Source organism: Lissotriton vulgaris, chromosome 6 (assembly GCF_964263255.1).
Source record: "Lissotriton vulgaris chromosome 6, aLisVul1.2, whole genome shotgun sequence".
NCBI classification, from domain to species: Eukaryota; Metazoa; Chordata; class Amphibia; order Caudata; family Salamandridae; genus Lissotriton; species Lissotriton vulgaris.
Window position 1 is genome coordinate 1,911,967,562 of NC_141694.1, and position 24,955 is coordinate 1,911,992,516.

Below are 24,955 nucleotides of genomic sequence, written 5' to 3' on the forward strand. Positions count from 1 at the left end.
GCAAGAGGTAATCCCGACTGTAACCTGGACAATGCCCTGTTCCCACCTGACTCACCTTTTTCCAGCATAGCATCAGGTCGAAAGGGTAACTCAGACGCGTCATTTTACAATCTCACAGCAGACCAAGTCACTCAAGAAAGCCAGAAACGCAGCCCTGCGGGCACTGGCTAAATCTCCGGAGAATAGTGAACGTACAATTCACTATCAAACCACTCAAAGATCCTTCAAGCTGGCGATCAAAAAAGATAAACGGTCTCACGAAAACTAATTTTGGTGCAAACTGGTGTGGGAGAGTAAGCAAAAAAACTCTAGAAACTTTTGGGCTCTTATTAACCACACCAATCCTAGTATATATCGAGCTTTGGATCTGCAAACATCCAAGAATCAGACTGGGTAAGATACCTATCTGACCACTTCAAGTCTCCAGAATACCCAGATCCCAAAGGAAGCAGCTCTTTAAATGAGATTAGCCATGGGCCTGCCACCACATGGAGTCTACCCGCCGACTGCTTACACCCCGCCAACATGGACCTTGAGGTGACACAAGAAAGAGTAGCCACAGCAATGACAAAAGCAAGATCTGATGGGGCTCCGGGCCCAAATGGCTGCCACAAAGCCTGTTTAAATCTGACATTGCCTTCTGGTCCGGAACACTAACTATAGTCGACAAGGCCTTACTAACATCTAGGTTAGTGTTTTGTTTCTTCGTCGACTTCAAAGCAGCATTTGATAGAGTCCCTAGGGAGACTCTATGGGTAAAATTAAGGAAAGGAAGTGGGGGATTCCAGAGAAGCTATTACAGGCAATTATCCAACTCCACTCGTGTACATAGGTTCGGGTGAAGCTAGGGTCCGGCACACATCGCTCGCGGAAAATAATGACAACCAGAGGTGTGAAGCAGGGATGTGTGCTGGCCCCCCTTCTCTTTAACCTGTTTATAGCAGATCTGTCGGCGACCCTGGATGATACCAACAGCCATTCTCCAAAAGTCGGTGGCTTGGGTCTAAGCAACCTTTTGTACACCGATGACCTTGTCCTTTTTAGCCTCACTAGGGTTGGCCTACAAAGGCTCCTTGATAAACTGCATGACTATACGACTATTAACCAATTAGAGGTCAACTTAAAAAAACGCAAGTCGTTCCTTTTGGTAAGAAACGACACACAGGTGGTGCTTGGTCATTCAACAACATAAGCCTCGTAACAGGCCAGTCGTATAAATATCTAGGCGTCCACCTGGATTCTAAATACAATTTTAGAAAGCAGCGTAACGAGATCGCAGTCAAAGCAATAACCCTTGCGGTATCACTAGGCAAGCTTGCAAAAAATCTCTGAGGCCCAACTCTATTGCCTCTTTTGGAGGTGATGAGAGCAAAAATTGGCCCAACTCTATCGTATGGCATAGAGTCATTTGGGGGGAAAATGAATCCAGCCTTGAACCAGCACACAACCAAAATTTATAAAAAAGGTTCTACAGCTGCCAAAATCTGCATCTGCTGCACAGATAAGACTGGAGTTGGGGCTGATAAACTACGATGCCTTCAACATTGGGGCATATCTTAATCTCTGTCACAAACTAAGACAAGCGGACCCCAATACATTAGAATCCCTAGTCTGGCTAGAAATTACCCTGAAAACCCCAGGTGGAACATACGGCCGTCTCTTTAAAGACGCCATTCAGCAAATGTCAGCAAGTGATTTGTGGGCCCTGAATCCTAGTCAGACAGCATTCAAAATAGGGATCAAAAAGGGTGTGAGAATGAGATCAAGTAACGCCGACAAAGCACTCTCTGAAACGCAGTCACGCCTGGGCTCTTGTAAACTCTTATAGAAGGCTAGCCCCCGCCTCCTATCTGGCCTGAAGTGTGGCTCAAGTGGTTGGAGCGGCAGACCCTGATGCAGAGGTCTGGCCCGGTCCAGGGTTCAATTCCCCACCTCGGCGGGTCTTGGGCTCAAATTTCCCCGGACCTGACAATTCTTGCCTCGGTGCCTATTCCAATCATGTAGTCCCACTCTGCAACTCTGGGCAATAGCTTGCTTAATCTCCACGACGGCCCCGCGCAGCGGGATGCCTGGCTTTCACCTACGGGATGCCCAGTAATGGGTTATCTAACAGGGGAATACCAGGACGGGTTCCCTAAGCAAGCGCTTAGAAACCGGTCGGTGATACAGCGCTATATAAATGAACTACATTTACATTTACATTTACATTTACATATTCACTCCACCTAAAACGCAGCCTTATCGCCATTAGAATGGGCGATTGGCGATTCCTGAAAGATTTACCCTCCTGGGGACGCACCGCAAAAGATTTAACTTGTAGAAGGTATGGCAAAACAGCTGAAACTGTCGCATGTGATCTGCCTCTGCCCAGCTTTTAATTCAGAACGCAGGTGGAGACTTAAACCAGAATGGAATAGGCTGGGTGCCAGGACTTGCAGGCAAGCTATCATGGTAGCTTTGAATCCGGAAAATACATCCCTAAACATAAGACTTATAAACTTCATTCTGCAAGCATACCGTAATTTCAATCAAAAGAGGCCCTGTTAAAGTGTCCCTCCCACTTTCCAACTCTTAGGGAGGTTAAAATAAACGATCTGTAGCCTCAGGAATGTCGGTTGCTTCCTAAAAGCTGGATATCATCGATGCCGAGTATAACATAAAAGGGTGGAAGAGATGACTTTTTTCCCCGTACATCATGCTTCAAGCTATTCTATTTTATTTAAAGAGGCTTAAGAGAAGACAATTTCTGTTTTTATAATGACTGTTAACTGACCATCTTTTTATTCTTCTCTGATTTTTTAATCTTATTTATTGATACACAATGTGAATTTTGTACCCTTCTTTTAAAGATATATGTGCTATATCTAAATAAAGATAATTGATACAAACAACTGTGCCTTTAACCTCGTCCAAAGAGACGTATGACCTGCAAGTTGCAAGGACAGCGGCAGAGATACATACCCTATTATCGACAAATTGCCTGTGTATATCGTAGAAATGTTAAGCCAAATCTTAAACATGTCAGATACCAGTGGCATCACACATGTATTTAAGACAACTTTTTCGGGACTACTAACACCCTTCGAAGCAGTTCTTGGCATCTTCCCGAATTTTGTGCATTTCCTATTCGGCGGCCTGCCTCTTATTTTGGGACTCGTAGCAGGAATTTTATTTTTGTTCCTTCTGCTCCGATATGGCAAGCCAAGTCACAGACAAAACTCTGTCTACGATGGAAGAAACGATCCTAGCAATACAATACCGAGAACGTATCAGTAAAGGCCTCGGATTGGCCCGGCTAAGAGATCTGAATACTACCTGGTTTCTTTCATTCAGACCAATTTGGCAAAATTGCATCTTACCTGTGCTTCGATGTCTGCTATGCGGAGAAGAATGCGTGTTGGACGTCTGTCTTACACTACCATCAGCAGTACCAATGGATATTGATGCTTTGCTTTGTCCGGTAACGACTCATGCAACGTGTTGTCCCCAGCGGCTACCTATTCTGATGACGGCATTCGTTGAGACTTCACCATTACGATTAGGTGGCGGTGAAGTACGAGATGAAAGCGGCACCGCACAGGTACAACCTTCTATGAACATTGCTGATCCTGACATCGATGATAGCAATGCATCGCACATATGCACTATTTCCACCTTTTCTGAGTTGGCCCAACTTTCACCTACTGTTGTAGATGAATGTTTTGGCGGCCTATCTGAAGTAATGTTCTCTCCTAACAACAAGAATAATTTTTGAAACAGCGAGCACACAGCGTTCCCTGAACTCTGAATTCGGCCTTCAGTTTGGATAAACAGAACTCTAAAAAACATTAGAACCATTTTTTTTCTCCCTTCCCGAGAGCCAAATTATTTTTTCCCAACTTCCTAAATATTTACTTTTTTGGGCACATGGTACTCTGCTTAAAGTAGAACTATTCTTAGAGAACAGAGCTTCTATTTTTAGAGACTCTAGAGACAATATTTTGAATCCGCCTCTAGCAGATGTACAATCTTGTTTAAATATGTGATGAAATGGTCTCGACCTTCTCTTCTGTATTAAGAGCCATTTCATAAATATAAATTTCGTGATTCATTCAGTGAAAATTATAAAGCTTTGAAAAAATATTTTATCTGAATGATACCACTGCTTGAAAGCGTACAGTATAATACTAATTTTCGTGTATCTATACCATTTCAAATGCATTTTATGTATTTTGGGGTGGGCAGGAAAGCACATGCATACTTATATGTTTATATATTGCTAAGTATTTAGTAATGATGGACATTATACGGGGAGTGGGTGTTGTGAATGTATCTAGGACCCTAATTAAATATTCCTGATTCATGCCCTTATATGGTTATAATAAACCATGTCCTTATAAAGGCATAAGAATCATATCCATATTTAGTCATAGCCCATGCAGTCCAAATACGGAAAGGCTACTTCCCTAGACTCCTAGAAAGTACAACGCGTTCTTTAAACAAACCAAACCTCCAGCAGCCCGGGAATCCCCCTGCTTCTGTTTTGATTTGTCCTAGAACTCCTGAGAGTCCTGAAAGAACTGCCAGTTCTTAGTGACAGTTCTTAGTGACGTCTTATGTCCAACCTTACGTCAAACACGGCACCTTCCAGGTATAAATATACCAACACTTGCCTTGAGCAACACTAGGTGGTTTGGAGCTGAGAGGCTATCTACTTATCCAGGGCCCAGCTGATGCGAGTGCCGAAGGAAGACGTCCCTCCCAATTGACGCACTGAGAAAGACCCTGTCTTTTTCTCCTGCCGAGAAAATCCAGCTCCAGTGTTTCCAGTCACCCTAGCGGGTTACTGGGAGATCGAGTCCTGAGAACGAGATACAAGACCTCCTTCATTCTAAAACCAAGGTACGGAGCTGATTAGATCCTTAGAGAATTCTTGATTCAGATTCTTGACAAAAACGAACTTGACTTAAAACTCCCTTACTCCTTCCCACGTATAGGCTTAGGTCAGGTACACCGGGGTAGGCGTATTTAGAAACATCAGTTGAGTACGTTTAGTCAACTTTTATCATTGTATATAACTGTATATAGTTTATACATTTTAAAGTATCATATGGCTCAGAAACCATATCAATGCTTTTACAGTATTATTTCATAATACTCCTTTTACTGTACGCACTTTAGTCTGTAATAAATATTGCAATTGTGGCAATTCATTTCTCTTGCATGAGAAAGAAGACTGCTCAATAAATAACACCTTTTATTGAAAACGCCCGTCTCTCTATTTCTCTGCACTCTGGTGAAACTAAGCATGCACGATTGACTGAGTGAAATAGCTAGCTATTGTTTTCACACGACTCTGGAGATATACTCCTTTTTCTGGGAGAACAATGTTGTCATGTTACATGGATGTCAGAAGCTAATCCCTTCTTGTCTAAATCAGGGAAGTTAACTCCTCCCTTTTCATTCGAGAAAGTTTCTAGTGACCTCTGAGCTAGCTGGCACACACAATTAAGTCTAACATAGTCAGTAGAGACCTAGATGACCTCAATTCTACGTCTAAACTACCGTTTATGTTATTCCAATGCGCAGAGCCTATTGGGAATATAGGAACTACACTACACCCTCATGGACAAGAGTGAAACTACTGACTTCATCCTCCTAGACATCTATGTGGCCTTTGACAGCGTATCTCACCACACCCTCATCCTTGGCCTCCACCAGATGAGCATCCAAGGAGAGGCCCTCAAATGGATCACCTCCTTTTTCCCTTGAAGAACCCAAATCATCCATCTCCCACCCTCGCCTCTGCTCCCAAAAACATGATCTGCGGAATCCCCCAAGGTTCCTCCCTCTGCTCCACCCTGTTCAACACTTACATGGCCCACCGAGTCACCTTGGTCAAATCCCACAACATGAACATCATATTCTATGCGGACAATACCCAACTTATCCCATCCCTCTCCTCGGACCCTGCCATCATCAAGTCAACTTCCAGAGGTGTATGCCAAATGTAGTCAGCTGGATGCAGAACAAATGCCTGAAACTGAAAACATATAAAACTGAAGTACTCATCTTTGGGAGCTCTGCCTCCCCCTGGGATCACACCTCCTGGCCCACTGAAGTAGTCCCACCTCCCGAACCCACATAGAATGTGAAAAACCCAGGCATTATTCTCGACATCAACTTTTCCATGAAAAGACAGGGGAACACCGCCACCTCAGTAGGCTTCTACATCCTCTGGATGTTGAAGAAAATCTTCAAATAACTCCCCGCAGACACCTGGAGCACATCACCCAGACCCTTGTCACCAGCTGCCTGGACTATGACAATGCCCTATGTCCAAAACAAGCTCCAAACTATACAGAATGCTGCAGTAAGACTCGTTCTCGACCTTCCAAGACAACCCCACATGTCCCCCCACCTCAGAGCTCTACACTGGCTCCCCATCACCAAATACTGCCTCTTCAAACTCCTAACCCACACCTACAAAGCCCTCCACAATAAGGGCCCAGCTTACCTCAACCAGAGAGTATACTTCTACCAGACTTCTCCGCTCCTCCTCCCTGCTCCTCGCCCCCCCACCCCCATCCACAGAGACTACGGCTGCTCCTTCTCCCACCCAAACTCTGGAATTACTTTTCCTTGAACCTCTGATCGGCGACAGCCCTATTAGAATTCAGAAGTCTAATGCCCTAGCTGTTTAACAAATAGCCCGGAGCAGTGAAAAACCACCTCCCCAGTGCCTAGAGACCCTCACTGGTGATAAGTTGCGTGCTATAAATCCCTATTGATTGATTGATTGATTGACTGCAAGGGAAGGTTCGATAGAGCAGAGGCAGCTGGGAGGTTGGTGGAGATGTACGTGGCTGCTGAGCTTGATGGGGCCTATGTTGTGTAGTGTTTTGTATGTGTGTGTGAGGAGTTTGCACTAAGCGCATTTGTGTCTAGGTAGCCATTGTAATTCCTTGAGATGTGGGAGTGGTGAAGTATGTTTAGGATTAGTCTTGCTTCTGTAGTTTGGATGCTTTGGAGCCTGTTTGTGATCTTTTCCGTGATTCATACGTGGAGTGTGTTGATGTGGTCAAGTCTGCTGGTTATCAGGGCCTGTGTGACTGTTTGTTTGTAGTATTCTCTGGTAGCCACTTAAAGATGTTTGCAGCATCCTCAGTATGTGGAAACCGGTGGAGTCACTATATTTACTTGGACTATCATGTCAGGTTTGTTGTCTAAAATTATTCTTAAGTTCCTAAAATTATCTTTGGATGTAGGGTAGAACTGAGGTCTTCCAGCCACCAGCTGGAGTCCCAAGCAGAGATTCTCTTTCCAAAGAGCACCACTTAATTTTTCTCTGAGTTGAGCTTGAGGCAGTTGTATCTCATCCTGGTGGCTACTGTGTTCATGCAGGGGTAAAAAAAAATTTCTCTCGGGTTCTTGTCCTACATGGACCACATAAGTTGGGTGTTGTCTATGTTGGAAAGGTTGTTGATGGCATGCAATCTGATGACGTTGACCAGTGGGGTCATGTAGATGTTAAATAAGGTTAGACTGGAGATGATCCATGGGGGACTCCACAGATGAGGTTCTTGGCTTCCACTGTATATGGTGGCATGCTGTCTTTTTTGTTCTTCCTGTAAGGAAGGAGCAGGTCCAGTTGAGGGTATGTACTTGAAGGACTATTTCATGTAGTCTTCTGATCAGGGTGAACTGAGAGACCGCATCAAAGGCGGCTGAGAAGTCAAGTAGAATGAGAGTCGCTGTTTCGCCTCAGTTCAGGATCATTCTGATGTAGCCTGTTGCGATGAGGGCGTTCTCTGTTCTCTAATTGGGCTGGAAACCGGATAATGTGGTGTGTAGGAGCTAGTGGGTGTGTATTGAGATAGAGTGCGAGTTGCTTGCCAATGTCTTACTCCAGGACCTTGCCTGGTAGAGTCGTATTGAGAAAAAGTTGTAGTTTGCTATCTGTTGGGGTCTGCTGAAGGCTTCTTTGTCTGTGTTTACTGCTGCATGTTTCCTGCCTTGGGGGAACGTGGCAGTGGTGATGGAGATGCTCAGGATGCAGTGAGTACTTTCCTGATTGGGGAGGCACCCATATTGTAGACGTGGTGGGGGGAAGTGGTCCGGTGGAGCCCCGGAGTGGATAGTCCCCATGATTTTGGCTGGTTCTTCCACTGGTAACTGATTTGCAAAGGGAAAGTTGTGTTGTAAGAAACTGGGTTATATGTTGAGGGGGGTGAAAGCCCCACTCAATCACAATCCTTGTCAGGGTGAACCAAACATGTCACCAAATTAACCTGTGCTTAACTCTCAGGTAGCTTGGCACAAAGCTGTCGAGCTTAACTTAGAGGCATTGTAAAATATTTATGCAGCACACTGACAGTAATAAAGTAAACCACAAGAAAAATCCCAAACCAATTTAGATAAATAAATTAATAAATTGATCAAAACTTCATTATTTCTGTTCTTTGAAGAGGAGTGCACTCTGATGGTAGCCATGGATCCAGGACCTGGGCAGACGCTTCTTGGGACTCCATCTAGCAGGGCTCAGGCAGTTCTAGTTGAGGGTCCAGCTGCAACAGGTCAGCTGGGCATTTACAATGAGGCCTTTGGAGCTTTTTGGGTTCCAGGAGGTCAGCCAACTCACCCTTGGAGTCACTCAGGTTAGCCTGGGATGAAGGGAGCAGGTCCAGACTTTATTCTCGGAGAGCAAGGTAGGCCTCAACAGAAGGACAGTTTTCTGGGGGACAAGCCAGTCCTTCTTCTGTAATCTCAGCAGGTCCAGGAGTGTATTGAAGTATGGCTCAAGAAGTCCAATATTTATACCTGGCACCAGCCTTAGTGTTGTCCCCTCGCCCCCTCCCCCCTCCACAATATCCTACCCCACAACCAGGTCTGGAAATGTCTTCCCTTTCCCTGTCAATGCTCTAAGAGGTCTGGGGTAACAAATAGCTGGTGTGAGTGTCCTTTGTGAGTGCTGTAGGAAGATTCTTTGAAGAGGGGTGAAACACAGCTCCCCCGAGCCACCCTGACAGTTTGGCCCATCCTATTAACAACTAGGCTCCTTTTGTGTCTCTGTCTGACATGATTCAATACACAAACCACAACAGCAGAGCTATTCCTGGTCCTTGATACAGGATGCTGTTAAAAGGCACAAATGATTAGGCAAACTAGCAAGCTTTCTAAAAGTGGTATTTTTAGAATTATGACTTAAAATACACCTTAATCATTGAAGAGGATTTTCAATTACTATTATTTTTAATTTAAACAGCAGATCTCTGTCTGCATCCCAATCCAAAGTTAGCGCTTATTAAATGTAATAAGGTAACCCTGTGTTTTCAATTGGAGCAATAGCCCTTACAACAGTTAAAAATGACTTTAACTTACATCTCTTCCTTTTTAAATACAATGCACCCTGCCCTATAAGCCCCTAGAGGCTTATTTTTATTAACGCCAAAAGTTTAGTCCCGGCAAAAGATTTATTTTACAACAAGTTAGTTCACCTCAGGTGAACGAAAACCAAAACGCTCAACTTTATGCCAGAGGTCTTCAATGATAATCATTATTATTTTCTTTTTGTCGATATACAAAATCTTCAAGTTAAATTAGTCATAATTCTTGCACTGTTGTGCACAATTTTTTCAAAACATGTTGAATTTAGACTTCTGATACAAATGTTGCTCCAAGCTTGCAGATTATTATTGATGCCATTGCAATACAAAAAACTGATAATTAACATTTTTGACGTGTGACCCAATGCATTTAGGGTGCCACACCCTTTGTCAGGAGTAAATACGAATAAAGAAAACGGAATTGAGAAGAACATCATAGAAGTCAGGTCAGGTATCACACATTTTTTCTAAAAGATTTATTTTGCCAGGTCGAAATAGCAGTTTGCAGTTTAAAACTGCAATATAGGCTACAGTGGGAGCCTTGAGGCATGTTTTAAAGGCCAACTTTTGTGGATGATACAAGGGGTGCTGCTGGCCCATGAGTCGCATTTAATTTACAGGCCCGAGGTACATGCAATACCATTTTAAAAGGGACTTGCAGGTAAATTAGGACATTAGAATTTTGAGAGTTCCATTGGAGACAATGAAGGAGCTCGGGCTTGTAATGGGTGGTTTAGTCCTTTTGCCCCACCTTCCCAATGTTTTTGTTTATCCCTTTTTAATTTATACCATTCTATCCTTAGTGGGTTTAATGCTCCAATAGCCCAATATACTAGTTGTTCAAGGCTCTCTCCCTCACCTGCATCTCAGGCCTATAACTCTGGTCCTGGGTCTTTAACAATCAGTATAGCCCTCAGCAGCGGGCCATAAAGCTATATTAGATGTGCCAATTAGGTGTAAGCCAATTCTACCTTGTTTCAAAGAGTTAGCTCACTCACGTTAGCGCAGTGGTAATGAACACAGAGTCCTAACGCCAACAAAATGAATCCCGCAAAAGAGGAAGGGCAAAGCCAAAAGGTTTGGGAGACTACCATGTCAAGGATGGCAAGTCTAACAGGTCTCCTTTTGTCTCCGTCCCCATTGTTACAGGGGTGGGAGCTTTGGAGGGAGTAGGCAACAGTCTAGAGAATCACTGCCATCTCTCACTGACGGTTTCCAAAAGGAACCCTTTTTTTTAAGCAGCCCACTTCCTTTAAAGAACTTGAGCTGCTTAAAAAAAACTTTGCCTTTTTCAAATATAATCACAGGGAATGCAGTCTGCTGTCTCTTGAAGGCACCATCCCTGTAATTGCAGTTAATCATAGGGGGTAGCAGATTGTGATCTGCCTAATAAATATTAATTATGCAGCTTGTTTTGCAACTGCCTGTGATTTGTTGGACTGATCTAGTAGTATATAGGTCTGTACGCAAAATAAAATAGGGGTTGCAAAAGGTAAATACATAATTTGCAACCGGGTTTGCTATCACATTTTTGTTACAATTGGCTTAGTTTTTGCATTGTTCAGACAATGTGCTTCTCTTGTCAAATCCGAGTGATTTGTTTAGGGGATGGTTTGCATGTAATTAAGAAATATGGCAAGCTTTTAAGGAAAAGTTTTGGAAATTGAAACTTTTCCTATATCACAATCCTAACTGAAATCACCCTGCGTTAGAACCCTTCAGACCCACCATATGTGAATTAAAATTAAAGTTATTTGTAAAAGTTAAAACAAAAGAAGACCCTTCAAAACTAAACGCATCATGATGAATAGCCAATAATAAGAATTAACTACCAAAAATAAAACAGGCCTCTAACCAAGCTAAAACAGTAGGTTCTTGCAACACAAATGCAAGGACACTTAAGTGTCTGAGGAGTAGCACTGAAAAGAGGGGTGAATGTACTGCATGATGTAGTTTTTTTGACATTGTTCCTATGTTCTCTATGGTTCTTTTATAAGTAGCAGCTGAGGAAGAGAATGCATAATGTTAGCCTCTTGTTGTGTGGCATAAAATATTGATGGCAGGGGAGCATTGTAGGTATTGGTTTCTATGTGTGCTGGACATGACATGAGGAGCTCAAGGAGGTCAACAGAACCAAAGGCCCCATATGATAAACTTTGAGTAGGGTTCATTGAATGAGTCTGAACACAACAGTGACAGCACATAGAGAACATTAAAGCCAGTCGTGACTATCAGAGACCAGAGGGTGCAGGGGAGCTTGGGAAGAACAATAGAGATTATGTTCACTTTGCAATACTGAGAGGGCAGGTAGGAGGTCAGATAGACGCTGAAACCAGTGGCCACTATGTGATATCAGAGGGGGCGTGGATCCCAGGGAGACATTCCAGCAAGTGGTGACTTTGTGACACTGTAGAGAGATATTGCAGCCAGTGACGACTTTTTGAGACTAGAGAGTACAGGTGGAGCTCAGGGGGAACCTTAGAAGCAATGGTCCCCTCCTGAAGGTGAGGGTGTGAGTGTGTGTTTTTCTTTCCCTCGTAGCCAGGTTCCATCAAAAGGATAATTCCAATTTTGTGACACAAAACAATGATCATCAACGATTTTGAGTGGAAACAAGTTTTTTATTGGCATCAGCCTCTTTATCATTTAATTTGTGAAGAACCATTCACTTTGTTAAAGAAATGGAACAGCCGACACAGGCGTTAGGGTCCTGAGGTAATCCTGTTTAGTGTCGATCTAGCAAATGGGATTATTTCAGGACCCTTTCGCCTGCACAGGTAGGATATGGACTTAAATACATGTTTATGTTGATATTCGTCCTCTCAAGCAAATATGAATGCATATATGAATCCTGTGATCGCATGGCTACTGAATACAACAATTAGCCTTGAGAAAGCCCTGGCTAACAATCGCCCAAAGGGCGAAACACGTGTCGGCTGTTCCATTTCTCGAAAAAAGTGAATTTTTTGCACAACTGAAATGATAAAGTGTTGATGATCATTGTTTTGTGTCACAAAATTGGAATCTTCCTTTTGATTGAACCTGACTACAAGGGAAAGAGAAGCACACGCTCACACTCCCATCTTCATTTAACAAATTTGAGGCTGGAAACGTCCAGAGCCTTGAGCATAGTTACTCTATTACAATAGGAATTAATATCCAGATCCACGTCCTCTGGACCTTCCTTTTTGGCCACTCCTGAGACTGGGAAAAACAGGGATAGGGCGCTGAGAGCTCAAGAATAAAATGCAAGCCGGTGATTACCGTGGGAGACTGGGGCTAGCGTAGAAGGTGATTAGGCAAAACCATATGTGTCTGACATTAGGTTGTGAGATCCCTGAGCAAACATTAGAGCCAGTGACACTGGAGAAGGTGTGAGATCTCTGGGCAAACATTGGTGCCAGAAATCACCATCTGAAATTGAAGAGATATGTAGTGCCTTGGGGGATCTTAGGGATATGTTTAATGGAAGGAATTGTGAATCCTTTGGATAACATCTAATGAATGTATTCATACAACCTCTGAGAGAAATGGTAAAAGTGAAGAGCATGCAAGGGTAAAGCGTGAGACCACTTAAGAAGCGGGCAGCACCAGGGCCAACTTGAAGGGCCAATAATTCACTATCTGTAATCCATTTATACTCATCTGTTTGTATTATTATTTAAATACTATGCTTCTTATGTACTTTAATACATTTAGTTTCCTAACTAAGGCAATAGTATAACCTTTATTATGAAACCAGTTATCTGTTGATGTATAAATAAACTATACGGAAAGAGAAGTTTTAGGTATAGTCTAAGTTTCAGTGAAACGCTAGGGGAAAGTCAACCTTTGTGGGCAGTGGTCTGATAATAGGTCCTCCTCCTTTCTCTCTAAAATGCACAGCACCTTCTAATATGTCAGTGACTTCACTGATTTGTGAGAATTGTTTCCCTGTGTTGTTGTTCTGCCCTGCGCTTTGCAGGGTATTTTTAAAAATAAGCTACTTCTGTATATTAGTTTATTATTCCTTCCCCAATTACTGCTCTGTTTTTTTCCTCTATATCTCTGTGGTTTTGGGTTTGGTGGCTCAGTGGACTAATGCGTCAATTGCAGGGGCCTGTGTTCGACCTCATGGTCACAGGTTCAAATTCCGGCGGGTCCACTCAGCCTTTCATCTATCTGAGGTCGATAAAAAGAGTACAATTGAGTTGGGTAACAATGAACATCTGTTATTCAGCGCCAAGAGACCTCTGGGTGAACGTGCTCTTTACAAATACACATGTTATGTTATGTTACCTGTGTGCTGCATGTGGCACATAAAGCGGCATATGGGCATACATAAATAAATAGGGTGGGATGTATTGGGGTGAATTTATGGAACACCCCTCATTTCCTTGTACTGTTTTATATGAAATAGCAGAAGGTAGGAATAGTCTCTTTACTTGAGACTTAACCCTTTTATGTTTTTGCAAATTCACTGAGCGACATTCCTTCTAATCTTCATTACTTTTATAATTTTTATTAGTATCATGGAATAGTAAGAGACGTATGTGAACCTCCTATCTACTTCATGTAGTGGAAGAGATGGGATCAGAGTGGCCACACATTGTTATATATACAAATTTTAGTTGTTTTATTGTGGTTACATTGCTTCTACCCCTGTCTTTTTCCCTCTGCCTTCGTTCTGTTGGGAGCAGAGTGTTAATTTCAGTCCTTTTTGGCAGTTGTATGTAGGACTGACCGACTTTCACTCTCCTTCATGATCAACTGATATTTAGTGCTGTTTGTTCTACCAGTTAATTTAAATAAAGAAGTTCAACTGCTGAAACAGTTTTATTGTACACATCCTTTCATCATTTATGTCCTTTATGCGTATATTTGATTTTGCCTTCATATCAGTTTCAAACATATGTGGAATTAACTTGTAACTCTTTCAAAATGTGTTTTTGTCACCCCAACAGGTAAAACAAATACGAAATGAAAGAAAATGGATCAAACGTTAAAGTGTTTGAAATAAATTGTGTGTAACAACAGTTTTTACAAGGTTTAAGGTAAATGCAACTTCCCATGGCAGCAATAAGGTCTCAAGAATGAATTTTCGGGCACAAAGAATCTAAAACTACAGAAGCAAGGTCTAAAATTGTTGCTATGTTGGAAGTGCTTCCAGGAGATGTGATCTTATTTGACTGCCAATACTGCACGTTGGAGTGGCAATTTGAGCCTAATAAATTTAAAAGCATTTAACTTTTGAAGGAGCTCTAAACTATGTTGTGTTATACACAGATACACGACCACACTATGAACTAAAGCATTCCTGGAAAAATTTATAAAAGCATGACATTTTAAATGCCTGGAAAATGTATAAAAGCATGACATTTTAAATGCTTGACTTTGGCACATTGGAATGCTACCAAGATTGTGCAAATGTATTGAATCTAATAAGGAAGTGATGAACAAGAGATATCGGTTTTAATTCACCATCCTCATAATGGAAAGTTCTTATTCATATTTTTTATGTGAAAACTTTTTATTGAAAAAAAGGATTTCAAAACATACATCAGGCGGGACGCAGAGAGCGGAAGTCATCCAATGTTTTAATTGTGCCAAAGGTTTCATTCTAAAGAAATGCTTTAGGCGACATCAGAAGCTCCACACCGGTGAGAAATCATTGGAATGCACTGAATGTGACACAGCATTAACTTTAAAAGAAAATCTTAATGCAACATCGAAAACTCCAGACTGGTGAGAAACCATATAAATGTGCTGAATACAACAAGGCTCTCATTAAAAAGGAAACATAATGAATCATCAGAAACTCCACACTGGAGAGAAACAAAAAGATAACAATGAATATGACAAGGTATTCATTAGAAAGGGAAAACTAATGAAACATCAGAAAATCCTCACAGGAGACAAACTACATGAATGCACTGAATGTCAGAATACATTCTTTACAAAGGGACAGTTAATTAAACATCAGAAAGTCCATGCAGGAGAGAAACCATATGTATGTACTGAATGTGACAAGGCGTTCATTACAAATGAAGAGCTAATGCAACATCAGAACATCCACATTGAGGAGAAATCATATGAAAGTACAGAATGCAACAAAGCCTACTCTAGAAAGGATCCACTAGTGGAGCACCAGAAAGTCCACACTGAGGAGAAGCCACATGATTGTATTGAATGTGACAAGGCATTCATTACAAAGGGACAGTTAATACAACATCAGAAAGTCCATCTAAGAGAGAAATCATGTATATGTACTGAATGTGACAAGGCGTTCATTACAAATGAAGAGCTAATGAAACATAAGAACGTCCACACTGGGGAGAAACCGTATGAAAGTACTGAATGCGATAAGTCTTCCTTTACAAATAGAAACCTAATATCTCATCAGAAAGTCCACACTAGTAATAAATCATATGAATGCACAGAACTTGACAAGGCATTTAGACTGAAAGAACATTTATTGCAACCTCAAAAACTCCACATAGGTGAGAAACCATATGAATGTACTGAATACGATAAGGCCTACTCTAAAAAGGATCGACTTGTGTGGCACCAGAAAGTCCACACTGGGGGGAAACCATATGAATGTATTGAATGTGGCAAGGCATTCATTAAAAGGAAAGAGTTAACACGACATCAGAAAATCCATGCAGGGGTGAAACCATATAAATGTACTGAATGTAACAAGGCGTTTATTACAAATGCAAAGCTAATGCTACATCAGAAAATCCACACTGGGGAGAAACCATATGAATGTACTGAATGTGATAAGGCTTTTATTAGAAAGGTACGGCTTGTGCACCACCAGAAAGTCCACACAGGAGTAAAACCATATAAATGTACTGAATGCATTAAGTCATTCTTTACAAGGCATAACCTAATACTCCATCAGATGGTTCACACCAAGGAGAAACCCTATGAATGTAGTGAATGCGATAAGGCGTTCGTTACAAAGAGACTGTTAATGCAACATCAGCATGTCCATACGGGACAAAAAATATATAAATGTACTGAATGTGACAAGGCATTAATTAGCAAGCAAAACTTGATGAATCACCAGAAACTCCACACTGGGGAAAAACCATATGAATGTACTGAATGTGACAAGGCATTCATTAAAAAGGAACAGCTATTGATCCACCAAAAAGTCCACACTGGTGAGAAAACATATGAATGTAGTGAATGTGATAAAGCATTCAGTTTAAAGGCAGGCCTAATGAGACATCAAAAAATCCACACTGGGGAGAAACCATATGAATGTGCTAAATGTGGCAAGGCATTTAGTAGAAAGGAATCCTTAACGGTTCATCAGAAATTCCACACTACAGAGAAACCATATGAATGCACTGAATGTGGTAAGGCATTCAGACTAAAGGGAAATCTAACGCGACATCACAAAGTCCACACTGGTGAGAAACCATATAAATGTACTGAATGTGACAAGGCCTATATTACAATGAATGAACTAACCCAACACCAGCAAATCCACACTGGAGAGAAACCATTTGAATGCACTGAATGCGATAAGGCCTACGCTAGGAAGGATCGACTTGTGCGACACCTCAAAGTCCACACTGGTGAGAAACCACATGAATGTACTGAATGTGACAAGGCATTTATTACAAAGGGAGAACTAACGCAACACCATAAAGTCCACACTGGGGAGAAACCATATGAATGCAATGAATGTGACAAGGCGTTTGTTACAAACAAAGAGCTAATGCAACATCAGAAAGTTCACACAGGGGAGAAACCATTTGAATGTACTGAATGCAACAAGTCATTCTATACTAATAAAAGCCTAATAGTCCATCAGAAAATCCACACTGGGGAGAAACAGTGTAAATGCAGTGAATGTGATAAGGTTTTAAGTACAAAGGTTGACCTAAAGCGACATTGGAAAATCCACACTGGGGAGAAACCATATGAATGTACTGAATGTGATAAGGCATTCATTACAAAGGGAGAACTAATGCAACACCATAAAGTTCACACTCGGAAGAAACCATATGAATGCAATGAATGTGACAAGGTGTTTATTACAAACAAAGAGCTAATGCAACATCAGAAAGTTCACACAGGGGAGAAACCATTTGAATGTACTAAATGCAACAAGTCATTCTTTACTAATAAAAAACTAATAGTCCATCAGAAAATCCACACTGGGGAGAAACAGTGTAAATGCAGTGAATGTGATAAGGTTTTAAGTACAAAGGCTAACCTAACGCGACATTGGAAAATCCACACTTGGGAGAAACCATTTAAATGTACTGAATGTGAAAAGGCATTCATTAGAAAGACGCAGTTGACAGCGCATCAAAAAACCCACACTAGGGTGAAAACATTTGAATGCACTGAATGAGAAAAAGCATTTGTTACCAAGCAAAGCCTAATGAATCATCAGAAACTAAACACTGACAAGAAACTATATGAATGCTCTGAATGTGACAATTTATCTCAAATGAAAAACGAGTGCAACACCAGAAAATCCACACTGGTAAAAACCTTATGAATTCATAGAATGTGACAAGGCCTACTTTGGAAGGCAACAACTAGCACAACACCAAAACATCCACACCGGGTAGAAACCATATAAATGTGCTGAATGTGGCAAAGCATTTACTAGAATTGACTAATAATACATAAGACACTGCACACTAGTCTAACATCATATAAATGTACTGAATGTGATAAGGCGTTCAAGACAAAATGTGGGCTATTGCAACACCAGAAAATCCACATGGGGAAAAACCATTCAATTGCCTTGAGTGTAATAGAGCGATCTAATGTGACATCAAAAAATCCACATGGGGAGAAACCATATGTTAGACCTGTCAGCCTTAGGGTGGTCTATCCCCAGACCTTTTCCTGCTTACCTCATCTATTTGCTGATTCTTTATGTTGGTCTTAGGACTCGGAGCATTTTACCACTGATGACAAGTGCTAAAATACATATGCTTCTCCCCTAAACATGGTAATGCTATCTTCATTGAATTTATAGAGCGCACATTTACCCTGAGGTGTCCTGGCACTAGCTCCCTGATCTAGGCTTAATAGGTTCCTAGTGACCTTGCTGTTGTCTAATAATGAAGAGCCTGGTTTTCAAGGCTCTTCATTTGTGACCGTACGGATATTCAAAGAAAGTTCATTCCATGCCACAATAGTTCCTGTGAAGAAACTTCTGCCTCCCCAAGTCATCTTTTTTATACCTGGGTACTACCAAGGATTTAGAATTGGCAGATCTAAGTGTCCTAATGGGTATATACCACCTAAACATGTGAGTGAATTAGGAGGATCCCAAGTTATGTAGTGTCTTGTAAGCAATGCACAGTTCATAAACATTTGTCCTGCTTTTCACTGGTAGCCAATGCAGTTTTCAAATAACATTTCTCCCCCAGGTAAATGTGGGTGTGTGAGAGTACTCTTGCTGCAGTATTTTGCAACACCTGCAGTTTTGTTAGATGTTGCTGTAAATTCAGATATAGGCTGTTGCAGTAGTCTGGCCTGGCCATATTTAAAGGTCGATGTTACACTTTTTGGGGAGTTAGGAGGAATAAAATCTAAGATCGTTTCGATCTTTCTAAAAATAGAAAAGTGGATGATGTTAAAGCGTCAACCTAACTAGAAAAGCAGAGCTTGTTATGTACGATCACTCCAAAAGTTTTTATCTTTATCAATCGGCTTAGTTAAATAGCCCAACTCTTCTGGCCACCAACTCGGAGGCCAAATAGAGGGATACTTTTCGAACAGTTCCCCTCAGTTATGTTGAAATTCAGTTTAAAGCAGTTACTGCTCATCCAGGTGCTGACTGCTGCCGTACAGTCATGAAATTGTTTTCCAATGCTACTCGGCTGATTTGTATTCACCACTACAATCTGAGTATCGTCATTGGTATATACACAATTGGCATATTTAATGTACTTATAAGTGCCTTGTAAAGTGGTATATCATATACCCAGTGCCTGTAAATTAAATGCTACTGGTAAGCCTGCAACCCTGATTGTGCCTCCCACACAAGTAGCCTTTCAAACCTGTCTCAGGCCTGTTATTGCAGGCCCTGTGTGTGCAGTTTACTGCCACTCCGACTTGGCATTTAAAACTACTTGCCAAGCCTTGAATTTCCCTGTTACTACATATAGGTTGCTGCTAAGGTAGGCCATAGGGTGATGTGTAAGTAAAAGTTAGGACATGTACTTTTTATCTATACATGTCCTGGTAGTGACAAACACCCAAATTAGTTTTTCAATACTGTGAGGCCTACTTCTCTCATAAGTTTACATTAGGAATTCCTTAATAAACGTTGATGCTGTAATTCCTGTATAGAAAGCAGTAGCTGTGCCATGTTTTATGTATTTGAAATATTGATGGTAAATGCTTCTTACTGGTAAAGATGGATTCAACATTACTATTTTAGAAATGCCACTTTTAGAAAGTGTTATGAGTAGACAAGGGAAACCAATTTGAATTGGTCAGGGACCTTGGGTACGTATATTTTATACAAACAGTGGTCCCTCACAAAACAAGGATGTGAAAAAGGGAAAAAATATAGAAATGCAATGAGATCTATAGGAGTTTGTCCATCCGGACAAGAATACTTTAATATATTTTTATTAAAGAAAAAATCAATTGGAACACAAACACTTACAATTTAAACAAAAGAGGAAAGAGAGGCTCAGCCATTCTTTACTGCTAGGAGACGAGTAAGCAGTTTACTAAGCTAATATGAACATAAACACCATAGCACAATTATTTGAATAATACATAAGACAGTGTCAAGGTGTGTACAATCAACGTAGTTTTGATCCCTTACAAACACGTTCCAGGGATCATCATCAGGACATAGGTATATATGCTTCAGGCTAATGCATGTGGATCATTCACAGCAGTGAACCAGGTCCCATAGGGGACTGATACTGGAGAGGTAAGTGCAATAGCAGTTGCCACATGGAGGGTACCTCAGCCAAGCAGAAGCCCCATTTCTAACAATGGTGATCAGCAGCGAGGATAGGACTTGTGTTTGTGCAATACCATAAAGTAACTCATAGTTCACTACAACTCTATACTGACAATTTGAGATTTTTTAGTTCCCCCCCAATTGGCTTTTTAGTGTTTTGCTAAACCATGTCTACCTCTGGAGAAGCAGCACCTGCACCGGCAGTAATTAACTTTGAACTGGCCAAGTTAGAATCCTATACTGTGGCCCAGCGTAAAGAATTTTGCAAGGAGTTTCAAGTGTCTATGAAAGGCTAAACCCCAAAGGTGGATTTGCAGAAGGCTTTGAGAGCCTGGGAAGCGGTCCAAGATACAGGGTCTAAGGTCTCAGAAGAGGAGAAGCAGGAAATTATGGAGGAGGATGAGGTGCCTAGATAATGTCTTGGAACTGGCTGAGGAGAGGGAAGCAAGCATTAGGTCTAACGCAGCTGGTGCTCCTAGAGCAGGCAGCAACATTTCATTTGCCAGGAACCTGTCCTCAGGAGCTGGAAGGCAGGAGGGAATAGAGGAGGCTCAAGCTGGAGCTTACCAAAATGCAAGCAGCTCTTGAGGAGAAGAAACTGCCCGTGAGCTTAATCTAAAGGAACTGGACATAAGAGCCCTACAGCAATCCCAAAATGTCCACTAGTGAAACTAGAATTCGTATTCTCAAAGACTTGGGGCCCGGCTATGTGGTAGGGGATGATATAGCTAAGTGTTTTGAAATATATAAAGCGGCTATAAGAGTGCACTAAGTCCCAGAGGAGACTTGGGGTGGTAGTTTATGGCGGTACATATCCACAGTGGGGAGGGATACACTCATGACACTAGAAGTGGGGACCAGACATTCTTCACTGTAATGAAGGTCATCTTAGTAAGTTTGGGTTGAGCCCTGAAAACTATAGGCAATCGTTCAAGGCTAGCCTCACGCTCACATCACGAGCCTGGATGGATTTCTTGGATTATACTTGTAAGGCACTGAAGGACTGAGTGAGGGGCAGTAAGTTTAAGGAGTATTCAGGGCTGTACAACTTGATTTTTAAGGAGCTCTTGCTTGGTATTTGTTATCTAGAGTTGCGCCAACACCAGGTTGATAGCAAGCTTTCTGACCTCAGGAAGCTTGCTGAGGAGGCGGACATCTGGACCAGCATGAGAGTATCCAAGAAGGCTTCTGAGGGGAACTCCCAAAAGGGGTTAGAGTTCCAAACAGAAGAAGCGGGAGACAAAAATAAGGAATTCTCTTTAGGCCTCCAAAATAACCAATAAGAGAAAAATTCCCATTCATAATCCGGCCACCAGAAGAAAACCTACCCAGGCAAGTGTCCAAAAAGAGAAAAACCTGCCACTGGAGGAAAAGTTCCAGGGGTGGTGAGTATAGTGCTGGGGGAGGAGTTTGTCTCAGTTAATGCTGGGAAGTTTAGTGGGGTTACCATAGGTCACCGTCAATGGGCAAGGTATGGAAGTGTAGTGATGTCCCTTTTGGACCCACTGTGGTTGTCCCTTATTTTCACATTTTAGGCGAACTCTGCTATGCTTGGTCGTATGTCACATATTTGCTTTTGCGACATTATTCTAGGAATATGCTGTACATGTTGCTTGTTATTTAGTGGCTCTTCTTGGGATACAGCCTGCACATTTCATACAAGGCTAGACGGAATACATAACAACATAGGGTATTCTTTTACATTATTAATTCAACCAAAGCTTCTAATGCTTAGACATAACATTGTTGCACAGATGCATTTTCCAACACAGCAGTTATTATTATATAAAATGTAACCTGTCTTCTTGGTGGTCAGAAAGGAGTATTCCGGCGGTGAGGACTGTGCTGGAATGATTGCAGTGCTTGACATGCAGCCCTGTGCAAGCTGAGTTTATGTTCTTGATGCGGACCACCAGACTACACTACCAAGTATAGGGTCTTCGGCTAATTCCAGAGATCTTACAAATAACACCAACACTGTGCTATAGGGTCTTCGGCTAATCCCAGAGATCTTACAAATAACACCAACACTGCGCTCTAAGAGTAAGGATACATCTAGATGGATAGATAATTTGCTATGGTCGGATATTTATCCTCTTTTTGTATAACGCTGGTTACTTTGTTTTATCCTAATTTGCCTAATAATCGCAGCACATTTGTTACCTGTTAGACTACGATAGTTTCAATAAATGTATTGTAAACAAACTTTATGTCTTTCTTGTGTCTACCATGGGCATGCATGAGTGAACAGCGAAAGTGGTAAGATCTGTTTCCACGGTTCCCTTGGAGACCAGAGTGTCATGTTCGAGGTTGCCGAAATCAGTTGTTTCTGTGGAATGGTTAGGAGTTCAGGTGAGGCACTATGAGCTAGTCTCAGATTGGACTGACCGGTACTGATGTTGTAGACAGACAGAGTCCCTACATTCTGATGTCTTGTCATTATAATACACAGACCTGCTTTACCAGCAGGATCTGTGCGACAGAGGCTCTGAAGGACACAGGTGCGAGCAGGACTATGGTAAGGAGTCAGCCGACGTCCCCAGAGCACATGATACCCAATGCATTCCACCAGGTTGTGGTGGCTGACAACAGAGAGGGTCAGTATCCAGTGGCCCTTGTTCCATTTGAGTGGGGGGGTTCAGGTATTCTGAAATTTGCAGTGAGCCCTGCCATGCCTGTGGACTGTTTGCGTGGTATTGACCTTGCACAGACTACCTGGAAGGAAGTGGAGCTCAAGGCTCATTTGAATATTTTGGGGTTACCTGAGTGGATCTGTGCCACAACAAGGTCCATGGTTGCCCAGGATGACACTTACAACGCTGGAATAAGGGCCCAGCCAGTTGCTATGAAGGGAAAAGGCAGAATTGTAAAGACGAAACAGGAGTATACAAAAATGATAGCTTATTTTACAGCAGCACAGTACAACAGGAATGTTTAATCCAATGTCGTCTAATAACGGACATGTAGTCAAGTGTTCCAGAATACAGATTTACAGTGGAACACTTGACACTCTTAAACAAACACTAACCTATTAGCATGCAATAGATAAACAAAGCATGTTATACAAAGAAAATAAACTCACTTACATAATAATTAAAATTACCATCCATAACAAGAGGGCATGGGAAACCAGCCCCTGAATATCTCCCAGCTAGAGTAAATGGGGCATCTGCAGTGGGCGCCCTTGAGGTTCCGGGTTTTTAGGAACCCGGTGGTGCCAGGGGATCACACCCGAAGACCTCTGAGTTCTCCCTGTTCCGGACCACAGAAACCAAGAGTCTTCTAGGTGAAGTCAAAGATCAAGTTTTATTGGTTGCAACCAAGTAACATGTGTCCTAGAAGTACGACAGCACGGGCCGTAAGTTCTCAGGAGACTGTTCGTTTTTACAGAACCAGCCTTCTCCTTTTATACACAGTTTTACACTTCAGGCAAGAATTCTTGAGTTTATGATATGGTCATAGACATATTTACACAATAGAGCAAAACGCGAAGTCATGATGGCCAACCCATATTTTAGATGTCCAGTTTGTGATAGATGACCCAGCCCAGCCCGGAATTACAATCAGATATCGATGAACACCCCAATAAAACAGGGCGCCTCCTTGTCATAAAACTGGCCATAAACAAGGAACATGGACAGGTGTATGTGTGCAGAAAACATGGTCTGTAGGTGGTGAATGGTTTATGGCGTGTTGTGCTTTGATGATATCCTACTCGGCCACTGGGCGAGGAGCTGCCCAAACAGGTTTGGCTGGAGGCGGTAGAGTCAGTTCGGCCAGGTCATGGGGAAGTCAGCTAAGGTGGATGTGTCCTTTCAGATCAAGCTCGACCTTAATCAATTGACTTATATGAGGGCAAGGCATAAGATGGATGCCGTTCACAAAATGTAGTCCGAGGGTTTGGAACGGAAACCATGATTTAAGGGTGTTAGCATCGCCCAATCATGACGCAAATGTACAGGGATAATGTCCTAATCATTACCGGTCTGCCGATACCAAATTCGTCATGGTACGATGGCATTTTGTGACACGAGTGTTGGACCTCGGTACGATATCACAGCAGGATCCGGAATTCCAGAACCACAGACCCTCCTTTTGCCCTCATATTTAGGCAATAACTCATGCTAATCTGAGTCCAAATCTGTATTGATGAATTCATGGAGATGTTGCTGTAGCATCATTCTGTTGCTTAATTCGTCCCTCGACACAGGCTTCCTTACACATGAAGTAGCACAAAGGCCACATAATGCAGGAGAGCACTGCACAAACAGGCAGAACATAAACAGAATGGCTAAGATCATCCCAATGAAGATCAGAGTTTTCCATCCCCAGGCAGATATCAGTTCCCAGAACCACCCGAGCAAGGACCAATCCCCTTTTTCCAATTGAAGGGAATCAGAGATTTTGTGTAATTTGGAGATGGCCTGATACACTGTCGGAGCATTATCGGGGATGAAAATGCAGCAACTGGATTGGATCACTCTACATACACCACCACGGTCTGCGAGTATGACATCTAGGGCAATCCGATTTTGAAGGGTCATAAGTCTGTCCGATTGAAGCTCGGCAGTCAGGTTACTAAGGGCACCGGCCATCTCAGTCACGGCGGATTCAACTACCCTTGTTAACTGGCGAATGTTCC

At 42.1% G+C, this 24,955-nt stretch overlaps 1 protein-coding gene across 1 annotated transcript in view; it reads left to right on the forward strand.

Moving 5' to 3' along the window:
* LOC147709896 (uncharacterized) overlaps nucleotides 1-22,518 on the forward strand; it is a 130,179-nt gene extending 107,661 nt beyond the window's left edge. The window contains exon 3 of the mRNA XM_086928338.1: nucleotides 14,309-22,518. Coding sequence (XP_086784464.1) covers nucleotides 15,148-17,721 — 2,574 coding nt within the window. The 5' untranslated portion in view covers nucleotides 14,309-15,147 and the 3' untranslated portion in view covers nucleotides 17,722-22,518. The remainder of the gene's footprint in view (nucleotides 1-14,308) is intronic.
* Nucleotides 22,519-24,955: the final 2,437 nt, after the last annotated feature.